This window comes from Eurypyga helias, unplaced genomic scaffold, assembly GCF_000690775.1.
Source record: "Eurypyga helias isolate BGI_N326 unplaced genomic scaffold, ASM69077v1 scaffold8623, whole genome shotgun sequence".
Taxonomy (NCBI): domain Eukaryota; kingdom Metazoa; phylum Chordata; class Aves; order Eurypygiformes; family Eurypygidae; genus Eurypyga; species Eurypyga helias.
The window spans coordinates 27,371-39,246 of record NW_010240491.1 but is presented as its reverse complement, the minus strand read 5'-3'; the positions used below and the strand labels follow the sequence as shown (position 1 = coordinate 39,246).

Here is an 11,876-nt window from a genome sequence, read left to right as displayed (position 1 = left end):
CTGCGCGGGGGCCGGGAGCTCGCTTCCGCGGGCTGGTGCGGGCCGCAGCTCGGGGAGGTCAGGAGGTTCACAAGGCGCTGCTACCGCCGGATCGTGCCGATTCCCGGCGTTCTGCCCTATGGCATGGGGCGAGGAGAGAACGGTGAGAGGTTCAGCGATTGCGCCGGTGCAGAGGGTAAACAAACGCTCTGTAGTGCTGCGGGGAAGCGTATTTTATTACTGCTTGTTCTTAACCGAGCTCGACTTCCAGCACCGCTGTTGGCTCTATCTTCTTGTCTGTCATACTGGAGGCATCAGCGAGCAAGGACAGGTGCCTGGCACTAGCTCCGGTTGTCCTTCGCCCGATGCTCGTCATCTGTGTGTGTTTCCTCCAGCAGGTCACCTAGGCTTACGCTAGTATAAATATGAAAACATGTCACAGGGATGGTTCAAAAAAAACCTAGATAGTACGTAAAAGATGTAAGTAGACCTTATTCTCAGATGTATTTAATTATTACTCATTCATTACAGATTTAGCTCCATGCAATAACAAAAGCTCTACCCAAAAATCAGAGAAGCAATGGCATGCGTATTCTACACAAACTGGGCAAGGAGGCTACAAGAGAGTGCAAGCCAGGCGGGATGAAAACCCAAAGGAATAACGCACTTTCAGCTGAACTACGCTGTAGCACAGATGCAACAGATGAGGAACAAGATGACTTACCTTATGACGGAGATGTAAGAATAACCTGTACATACAGTAACGACTCAGGTAATTTGAATGGCTGTACTTGTACAGAAATGGTTTCTGGTATTTTAAAATCCCGTTCTGAAGATAATAAAAACATAAAAGCAACAGCAAATTATGAAACTCATCCACAGCCTGAGGAGTTACCCAGTCACCATAGAGGTGCCATAGGAGCAACAGGAATTTCAGTTGAAAAGCCTGAAAATGAAGCTTCCTTTAACAAGGAATTACCTGTTGGTGGTTTTAGTAAGTCAGATACCAAAGAACAAACTAACTATAACATGTCCGATGTCCTTCTGCATCCTTTTTCTAAGGGAGAGTTTCTGAGGACATGCCAGTTAATTGAATGTGAGACCATACCAGAGACATCCTTTACAGAAAGTGTGGATGACACCACGAACGCACCTGAGCCTTCAGAACATGGGCACGGCCCTTCAGCACCTCAGCAACAGGCAGCTAACTCTGAAGAACACCACGCAGAAAAGCACAAGGAAGTAAACACTGGTGATAAAAATCAAAATTCACTACATGAAGACAGATGTGTTTCAAAGAAACCTGTTTCTTCTACTGAAAAGTGTGGGTGCAGGCAAGAGAATTCACAATCGAAACACATCTTTGAGAACGTGAAAGAACAGAGACCCCTGTTTGGGAAAACAGTTTCACCTCACGAGCTCAAACATGGCCAAGGTCAAGCTCACTATCGCCTTCCCGACTTCTCAAAAATTCTTTCAAAAGTTGGAGTACCAAAAAGTGACAGTATTAACTCAGTTCCTACAGCTGAAAGAACAAAGTCCTTCCCCCTTTTGCTAGGGAAATCAGTAATTGGGAACAATGTTCTAGAAAATAAGACCTGTTTCAGTTCCACAGAAGTAGAGAATCAAGAAGAAATAAGTGTTCCAGAACTGCTGCAAGAGCTAGAGGTAATTAAGACGCTTTAAGGAATTCTTAATACTTGATAGAGTAGAGTGATGTTTACCATAAGAAGATATTCTGTGTCCAGCACAGTCTAACATGACTAGTTCATGCAGGCAGTCTGTATGTATCAGCCAGTGCATCACTTTAGTCAACAGCTGCTTTCCACAGATTTTGTGGGACTGAATTTCTATGAAACTTCCACTATCAAAGATTTAATGATTCTCTAGAGTATTATTTGAAGTTATAAACCATATCATCAAATCACTAGGAAATTCACTGTAAGTTGTTGTTTCTAGTATTATATGTAAGTGTTCAAATTCACCAGAAGTACTTTAAAGTTTTTCTTCAAAACGTATTTTTATCCTGTGCCTGTGTTAAAGACATCCTTGCCTTTTTTTCCTCATCTTAACACTCTTCAACTGTTTACACTTGTATCTACAAACACAGTTATTTTTAAAGGATCTTGTGACCAGAATATCTCTTAGACTAGTACATCTCTTTTAAAGTTTGTTAGCAATTAGATAGCCAATTTTCAATTTCATGCCCTGCCATGGAGTTCACTCGCAGAGCTACACAGATGTGCAGGTCCATTCCTAGATTTGTATCTTCGTAAATCCCTTGAGATGGGGCAAGGTTTAATAGTTTACCCTATTATTTCCTGGCTGCAAACAAGATGCTGACACAGAATGCTGACACCCACAATCATACTGACCATCTGAGACTGAATCCTAAGGTAAATCTCTCAAAATAGATTTTTTTTTCTTCTAATTCATTCTCCTTTATCTCTAGGACTAAGAGTATTCCTCAAAACTGTTTTGTGCCCTTCATACTGTACTTTCCATTTATGCAAGTCCTCTTTAGATTTTCACAACATAGAGTTGTGAAAGTATTTATATAATGAGACACTATACATATCAGACTAGAAACACAGAAAATTATATGGTATTGTTATAATGAAAATTCATTAGTATTAGTTATCTTGAGTTATTTCTACATTGTTTATATCCACAAGTGCTCTACACACCATTTCTATAACCAAAGTTCTCATTTTAACAGACACTTCCTCAGTCAGACTTCCCAAACACCAGCATTGCCATTTGCTCAGGAGGCATTGGGACATCCTCTGAAGTCTTTACGTTACGTGCTACTACCCCTATACAATCTACACTTGGTTTGTCTACAGCAAGTAAATAGAATTACAGTAACTATGCAAGTTTCTTCTGTAATTTGATAGCACTGTTGGGCAGAAATTCCAATTGACTGATCTTATCTTGTATTATGTAGGATTACGGTGTGGAGCAACAGTACCAGCGTTACCAGCAGCTGGTACAGTGGAAGCACACTGTCTAAATCCTAATTTACTGCCACAACTAACACTAGGAGAAAATATGTCTCAAGTACTAAAGGATCAGACGGATCAACTGACAAAGAAAGTAAAGAGTTCTGTTTCAATATATACTTTGCACTGATGCTCAAATTCTATATTCATATTGCATAGTGGTTTTTAAAATCCCAAATAAAAGTCTACTATATTGTCTTGAAGGTGGAAGACTTCTCTAAGCATATGACCCAGGAGACATTCCTTTTACAGGATAACTATCTGGTAAATTAATTTATGTATTTTCAGTTTTCTGGAGTGCACTTTAAATGGCTGTAGACTCAATTTTCTGGCAAGATACTCCATGTTTTCCTCCAACAAATGTTTAAAACCCCTCTTTTCCTCAAATAGTGTGAAATTACAAGTTTAAGAGGCAAAAATGAAGGTGTTCAGTAGGTGGCTGGATTCTTAAATCCAGTTTAAGTATCACAGCTCAAAGCTATTACCGAAAGGCCTTAAGTTGCCGTAACAATTATGAATTTTGACATGGAGGAGGGTATCAGTTCAGACATCACAGTTTAATGTTTTACTTGTACGTGATAGGGAGCGCATCGTACTAGGACGATGTACAGGATGCAGTCTATTCCAATTCACAGCGGTAGCAAAATTCTTACCAACATCACTTTCAGATAGCATCTGATTTACGCAGCATAAGTAGCTATCGCTATGGCTTGCTAAATCGTAATGACATTTGCTATTGAATTATTTCTTATTGGTGAAGGCATTAAATCAATTGAAAAGATACCTTGATGCCTTGGAAAGAAGCTACTTAACCGCTAGAGAAGAGCACCGTAATTTACAGCTGCAGAACTGCAAGTCTATCGACATTGGAGAGTTTGATCCTGAAAGGTTAGAAGATAAGTGTCAAATTACTATTTAACATCAGTGTATTTGCCAGATTTTGAGTGTCTTACCACCATTACTTCATTTAGCCCTTAGAATTTTTTTTGAAGTGAAAACATTAAGATGTGGTGTGTGGTAAGCTAGAAGTTCATCTTGGGCTTTACATACCCTAGTTATAATTCAGTATTTAATTAATTCAGGTTCCTCAAAAGGAGTCCGTAAACTCATCTTTTTTTTTTTTTCCTTATAGGAAGTGTACTGTAATGCCCAATATGGTTATCATAGTAAGAAATAAACTATCTTTATACAGGTTTCACTAACTGTCTGTTGCAATTGGGTTTAGAAAGGTGGAAGGGGAAATATTTAGACTTGGCATGCTGCTTGAAGACATCAAAGAACAAACTGATGAGAGCAAACACAACTTCTCTTCTTTGCTTACTTCCTATGAATCTGCCCATTCAGCATATTCCCTTTGTGAGGTAATGCTGTGTTTTATTAAAGACTAGATTACCCTGTTTCACTGATGCAAGTCTGCACGACCTCAATGTGTTAGTACTATTGCATGTTCTTCTTTAAAAGAGCATCATGCCTTTAGATAGCATGTTACTTAAAATAACAAGTTTGGGGTTTTTCCTCCCTCCCCCCCATGAAATAAACTTCATAAAATTTCATTAATTATAACAAATCTAGGTATAAAGGGACACCAACATTGAATTTTCTTAATCCCAGCTTCAAAAGCATTTATTTCACAATATGAAAGTATGAGCAGCTACTTTGACTTCTACAAAGCTGTCTTTGTTCTTGGGAATTAATCACTACCATTTAGTTGGAAGAAATATTATATTACTCTGTCCACAATTCCTAAAAATGCAGAATTACTAGAACAAACATTGTGCTATAGAAAATTCAGTTTACTATTAATTGTGGTAATACTTTGTCCTGGGTCATAAATACACCAAAAAAAAAAAGGCCTTCTACAGACAGCTGTTACCAAATGCCTTCACAGTCCATGTTTTAGACAACATTTGCCTCCGATTCCAAAGTCAGAGACACTCAGAAAATGCTGATTATTTTCTGAGTTACAGGTCTAATTACAAGTCATGTACTTGCAATGCAGTGACCACTTACTACAAGTATCTATGCTATGGCTATTTTCTACAGAGCTCAGTAGTGTCAAGCATTGCTGATCCTCCAGAAAGAAGGGGTCTTCAAACTGCAATTCTTCACCAGAACAAAGACAAAGAGAAAAGTCAGACAGCTGATGTAATCCCACAGGCAAATCCATTTTCTTTAGAAGGTGACAAGCGCAAGCTTTGTCCTCCCAGGTAAGTGAAAACTTTGAAACTGCTATGGAAGTTTTAATAAAAAATTACCTGAAGTTATTTGGTGAATGGAAAAGATGGGGATGTCTGGTATCTCTCAGAACAGCATGAGCATTTCCAGAGTAAACCTTTTACAGAAGTCTGTGACTACATCCTCAAGACTTCCTTCCAGCCTCGCATTCCTACTCTGAGGTTCAGAAGACCCAGAAAGGTGTTTCCTGAAGCCAGAACACTACCATCAGTTTCACTAGGAGTTAAATCGTACCTCTTCGTAAAACTCATGGCAACCACACCAACTCAGGATGTGAGTGACTAGTCATTCACATACAGTGCCAGTAAAAAATTACTTGCCAATATCTGTGTGGTGTTTTTAATTAAACAAGAAAAAGGAGAGATGCAGATACTTGCATAATTAGCCATCAAAACTTTGTGAAACAATTCAGGATACCCTCTCTGCCATCCTGGCGGGCATTTCATAAGTGTTAATCATCTCAATGAGAATAGAAAAGTAAAATAAATGGTTTCCCCTTGATCAATTAAGGTTACAAAAGAGAGATGAACCAAGTTCCAGAAGAGAAATGGAGCCTCTGGGAAAAGGAGGTCTGCAAGCAAACAAGCATTCTTCCAACACAATGGTATGAGATCTGTTTCCATACTTTTTTTTTTTTTTAAGGATTAGGTTATTTTACTCAGCTTTTGAGATCACACATCATTTTTCTCGTCAGTTATTGCACAGCATGATGGCTCGGCTTTCGAGATACTGCAAGCATATCATAACATTGCTGAATTGATTTCCAAAGGAGAAGTTGAAGGAAAGACTCTCAAACATTTTTTAAATTTGTGATAAAAGTTTGCTTCTCTCAGGAAAGACTTAACTGTGTTTACTAGGCCTGCCTTTATTATTGTTCAGAAAGCAAAAGCCTACAAGCAGTTTCTCACCTACAAAGCTATTTAAGGCACTGAGAAGTTAATCAATATATGCTAATCCTTTTCAAAGTAACATGAAAACCTGTCTTGAATTCCAGCTTCACAGACAAAAAAAAAAGTCATATTTTGTCTAGTCTGCTCTACAGTTGGAACTGTAAATAGATAAATATGACTGCAGAACTGCTGGCAACTAAAAGCTGTAGAGAAGTAATGTGCAAATGATGCCACTGTTCACATTATCCTGTTTAATATTTACACAATATAAACAATCATTAATTTTTTTTATTTCTGAGTGCAACAGAGATTCCTTTCACCTGAGGCAAAATATGCTGTTGAAGGTCTTGCGTCCCATCATCACAGTATATTAAGTCAAAAATATAATGCTGCTGAAGGAAACATGAAAGTGTAAGTGTACTGCACGTTTTGGCTAGTCACAGGCATGGTTTTCTACAGCTAAGTGAACAGTTACATGCATGCACACTGCTATGTCTCTACCCAGGACTCTGCAGGAAACACTGAATATTGTCTGTAATACATATAAATGAAAGGATGATCTGTTTTCATGTTTATCACCAGTTAATCACATAAGGTACATGATGTACCAGACCACCACAGAAATGGCTAAACTCCCATCAATTTTATTAAAGAGAGGATTATATTCATATTACAAAGTAGCCTCTCTCGGTGGACCAATACAAGGTTTAGTGTGGTTAAATGGCAGAGTTATTTCAATAGCATATTAGAAGAGGCTTTGTTCTCTACTCAGCATCCTGAACTGGGATGATTGCAAAGTGTTGAGCAATGAAAAATACTTGAAATTATCATTGTAGTGAACTAATCTGGTAGGCCTGGAAGGAGAACATACTGATATATCTGCATATATTTCAAATGTAACGTGAACCTGTATAGTTTCATTTAGAGATGTGTTTAACACCTCTGGTAAGTCAGGTGTCAGAATGTGTCCTTTAACTAAAGGAATCATTATTTTGCATTTGGTTAATTTTTAATTTAAGCTTCTACTTACCATCTTTTCAGATAATTGATACAGATAGAGTTCTTACTATGAGTAAATCTGATTTCTTCCCAATTAAGAAGTATTCAAACATTAATATAATATGCTCATAAGGCTAGTCATAAAGGTATTAAGATATTCTGTTTTCATGCTCAAAGAAATACAGACATCCAGGACAGGAAAACTGGAACATGCTCACTCTTCATTCAGAGAAAACCCAGTGATTTATCAGATACCGACCTGAGTAAGTAGTGATGGCATACAAAGGTCAGAACTGTGCTCACACCTATTTAATTCTGTTAGAAATAAATTCTTAACTAAGAAGTTAAGTTTCAAACTTAACTTGAAACTAGTTAGTTTCAAAACTAAAAGTACTTTACTTTTAGTTTTGAATTCAACTCTCAGGTCTGCATGAAAGCAAAGGAAAAAAAGATTTCCTAAATCTTTAATCCGTTCAGGGTTGACACAGACCAGAAGTATTCTCCTGCCCAAGTCCTGCTCCTAATAATGCAATTTCACTGAATCCAAACTAAGGCTTACACTGACTACTGTGAGCTAGTTAAGTCAACTCTCAAATCATCCAAGACTCCAGCTCCTGGAGGTTCACTAAGAATCTGTCAGCATTTGTTTCTCTTCAGGCATCCCAATACTATCTTTCCAGTGCAGAATACTCTGAAGCTGTTAGAACCCAACAACGAGAAAAAAAAGCACTTAGTCTTTAGTCTGAATATGTAGGTTATTCTTACCTTTGGTCTGCATTTTGTCCTTGGCTTCTCTGCAGTATCCTTTCACTTTAATATAATAGACTGTTGCCATTATCAATTGTACTGGTTTGTGCAATAGCTACAGCAGTGCTATACTAGATCCTCCCAAATTCTCTTCACATTCCACTTAGGCTGCATTGTTTCCCTAACACTTCAACTTGTAGGGATTTTAAGCTTCAATACAAGAACCTAAGGACAGGGGGGTGGAGAGCTTAATTTTTTGTTAAAGCAGTTCTGGGACTAGAAACAACAACCACACACACAAAAAAAAAATACCTACACATTTGAGGCTTACAATCAGGGCTGAAAGCCAGACTTTAAAAGTTCAATCCTCACCTGTAAAATGGAGGAAAAAGCACTTTCAAATTCCAGTAGTGTTAATGGCAGCAAGGACTCAGAATTTATGGTGCTGAAGGAGAATAATTACCTAGGTACACAGCCCAAAATTTCTAATAATTCAGACCTTTTCAATGTATCTTTCCGATTTTAGGCAGTGATTCAGAAGACAGCTCAGCCTGTGATTCTTATAATGATTCACAATGTGAGGAACTTGAGACAGAAAGTTACAAAACATTAAATACAAGATTATGTGGAGACAGAAAAGGTACAGTGATTGTAAAAATACTAAAATCTACACAAAATTATTGTTGTTTATAGTGTTTGTTTTTCTAAACATGTCTTTGTTTTCAGGACTTAGCTACAGATGCCCTAGAGGAAGCAGAGATCAATTTAAACTGAGGAATTACCCAGACTCTGTTCAGCCTTGTGCCCTGTGCAGAAATAAAACTTCTGGTTCATCCTGTAAGTATAATGTGTTACTGGAATAATTACCAGTTACAGGGTAAATTTTAAGGTGCAGAAAGCCACATGCACATATATCTAGCCAAATTTAATTTCATATAAGCCATCAGTAGCATTGCAGCTAAACACCAGATGTTTACAGCTCTAGAGCAAGATCAGCATATCTGACTTCTACACACCTCGCTGTTCACCCTATGCACAACAGCTTTAACCTTCTCTGGTTCTTTATGAGAGGAGTCCCTTCCATATTTCATTTACGACAGGAATATTTCATTTTGCAGTGCCACATGGAAGAATATTGAAATTGGGTGTTACTGCGCAGATTTTTTCAGTGCTAGCTGTTACCTAATGTTAAGAAGTACTAAAGAAAACTCCAGCTCTACACTCAAACTGTGTGACATGAAAAGTCAAGGAAAGCCTGATTGAAAAAAAAAAATACAAAAAAGTTGAACTAAAGTATTTTAATCTCAGACTCTACATACTGTACAAAGAAACTATAGGCAGAAAGATATAAATTTTCAACAGTGAGAAGCAAGTAGAAGTTAGCTGCTTCACTACATAAATACTGTAAAACTATAAATCAAAGTAGTAATGTAATAGGATTATGAAAGTCTGATTATTCTACACTTCTCCCCTGCAGTCTTTTACTGTATGAAATGGAATACAAGTCTGCATACCATTTATCACAGAACCAAATTCAACAGCAAACCCAAAGAGGTTAATCTGGCCTCATTTACAAAAATTCTTAAACATATTCAAGTTGAATTCAGCAGTGATAGTTATTGCTTTTTTATTTTATGCTAAATAGATAAAAATGTTAACACAGAAAATTACTGTGTTTTGTTACTTTTATATTAAACACGGCCTCAACAATTCCAGCTTATTCACAGAAGAGAATATCCACTCAAAAAACTAAACAGCCACGTGAACTTGTGAACAGAACTTCTGAGAGGTAAGCTGTAGCAATGACTGTATGTAGTACAACAGAAGGTGGCATTGTTGAAGATTCAGCATGAAAAAAAACCAGTATCATAGGCACAAGGAATGTTTTATTTTTTTGTGATGCATGCTGTATATTAGAGTTTTACTCATTAATGAAATTATTTACCCTAAGAGCAAGAGTATTTCTTAGTTCTTCAATCTTTCTAATTTAATGAAGAGTAAACATCTGTTTTAGCTGATGCATTCAGTAGTTAAAAAAACAACAAATCTTGCTTTAAGAGGATGTTCCCACTCACATATTCAAAAGCAGGTCTGTGTTATTTAAGATGAAATTGTGTTCATCTACCAGATATTTCTGTATAAGTAGCGGTCCTACTTTTAACTGTTGTTAATGTTAAATCACACTGGGAGCAGTCTGAGGTGTAAAATGGATTCTTAACTGTAGCACAGAGTAGACAAACTCAGACAAGTTTTGTTACTGTATTTTTGGACAGCCTTACTCAACAGCAGTAATTGCCTGGAAGTACAGTAGCTGCACTTGAGAAGCCATGACACAGATGACACTGCGAGACAATGTGACTGGGAGGTTTCCTGACTCTGCATCCTGGAATGTTTTCTGTCTTACTGCAGTAGAGATGTAATATAAATTATTAGGGAAAATTAAATGAAAGAAAGGCTCACTGTAAAGTTAACTTGCAACTGAGTATGCTGTCAAGTGTATATGTTTAATTCATAGCTTAGAAATTCTTTTGCTTACTAAACCAGTTTTTATTTTATTCTATTTATCTTATCTTTAGGCAAAACTTTGAAGCTGCCCAAGCCTGCTATTCAAGCACACGTGATAAAATTATCCCGTCGCATCAATACTTACCCAGCAAGAAGTCTGCCCAAAGCAAACCTGCAAAGCACATCAGAAACAGAAATGCCAATGATCCCGATGCAAATGTAAGACTTCAGAGTGAAAACTGAAAGCCACACAACTGTCTCAAAGAGCACATCCCCACCTCTCAGCACTGCTGAGCATCCTGTTTTTAGCAGGTTGATTATTAGTCTAAGCATGGCTAGTCCATTTGAGGAGAAAAAACAGAAGGGAGTTACAAAACCTAGGATTTGCACATATATTAATGTATTACCTCATATGAGTATGTAACAGACTTTTAATGCAACTTAATCCCTGCATAAATGGTGAAAGGGACAGAAAAGGAGCACTGGATCTTGCCTTTGGAATTATGTTTCATATACTGAAACAAAGAACATCACCCTAGCCATACAAACCACTGTCAAAAGAAAACCTGCTCGTGTACCACACACATGCACCACACTGGGGCTGCTACTTCAGAAAGCATAGTCATCCTTCAGTTCAAAAGTTACACAATCAAAGAGAAATAAAAGATACTTCCAACGTTAATCCTGGAGCAGTCTATCACATAACTCAGAATTCTTACTTCTCAACATGTATTCAGAGTGGAAATGCCCCTTAGAACCTTAATGGAACATCACTTTCTATTTCATACCCATGTGAACATCTGCCTTCAGTATTAACAAGGCTGTATTTTCTTATTCCCAACAGATTTTAAATTCTACTCTGGATCATGCCATACAGACAGCAAACAGTTTGAAGCAAGCTACAGAACGAATGGTACGAGTGGTTTCAGAAGATCTAGCTAAAGTTAAAAGAAAACAGCTTTAACTACCCGGTTTCAAATGCCAAACTGTTTTGCTCATTGATACTGAAGTATCTCTGCAAATACAAAGTGATAAATACAAAGATCAGAAAGTCAGCAAGCCGACTTTGCCAGCGGTTCTGTAACTGTCAATAGGAAACCACACCAGGGCATACTGGTATTTCACATGCTTACACTCAATCTCAGAACTGGAGAGCAAATTACTAGTCTTTAGTATGTTGGCTAACCCCTGTTACTGTGTGCAGCTACCTTCTCTAGCATTCACTTAAGGCAGCTTAATAAGAATTGGCTTAAACAAGCCAAGTTAACTTTTTGCCTTTTGATTCCACACAACCCCCCCAATACCAGAATAAATCCTAGTCATGACTGCGTATGTTTTCTTCCCACATCTTAACAGCAGCTGCTTAAGGATACCAAAAGGTAAACAGCCTCTGCACCAGAGACATCTATAAGTATCATGCCAACATACCAAGTCATCGTTAACATACGTAATTATTTTGTTTTCGGAGTGCCCTACATTGAGAGTGGTTTGTTTTTAAGATACTTCCTTGCATGTCTCA

General features: G+C 37.6%; 1 protein-coding gene across 1 annotated transcript; it reads left to right on the top strand.

Moving 5' to 3' along the window:
- The first annotated feature begins 621 nt into the window (after positions 1–621).
- AKNAD1 (AKNA domain containing 1) lies at positions 622–11,321 on the top strand. Its single transcript, XM_010148453.1, has 12 exons — positions 622–1,647; positions 2,699–2,828; positions 2,927–3,075; positions 3,742–3,869; positions 4,207–4,342; positions 5,025–5,188; positions 7,283–7,368; positions 8,379–8,492; positions 8,579–8,689; positions 9,569–9,641; positions 10,429–10,576; positions 11,202–11,321. Exons 1-12 carry the CDS (start codon positions 622–624, stop codon positions 11,319–11,321), a joined length of 2,385 nt encoding a protein of 794 aa, XP_010146755.1.
- Positions 11,322–11,876: the final 555 nt, after the last annotated feature.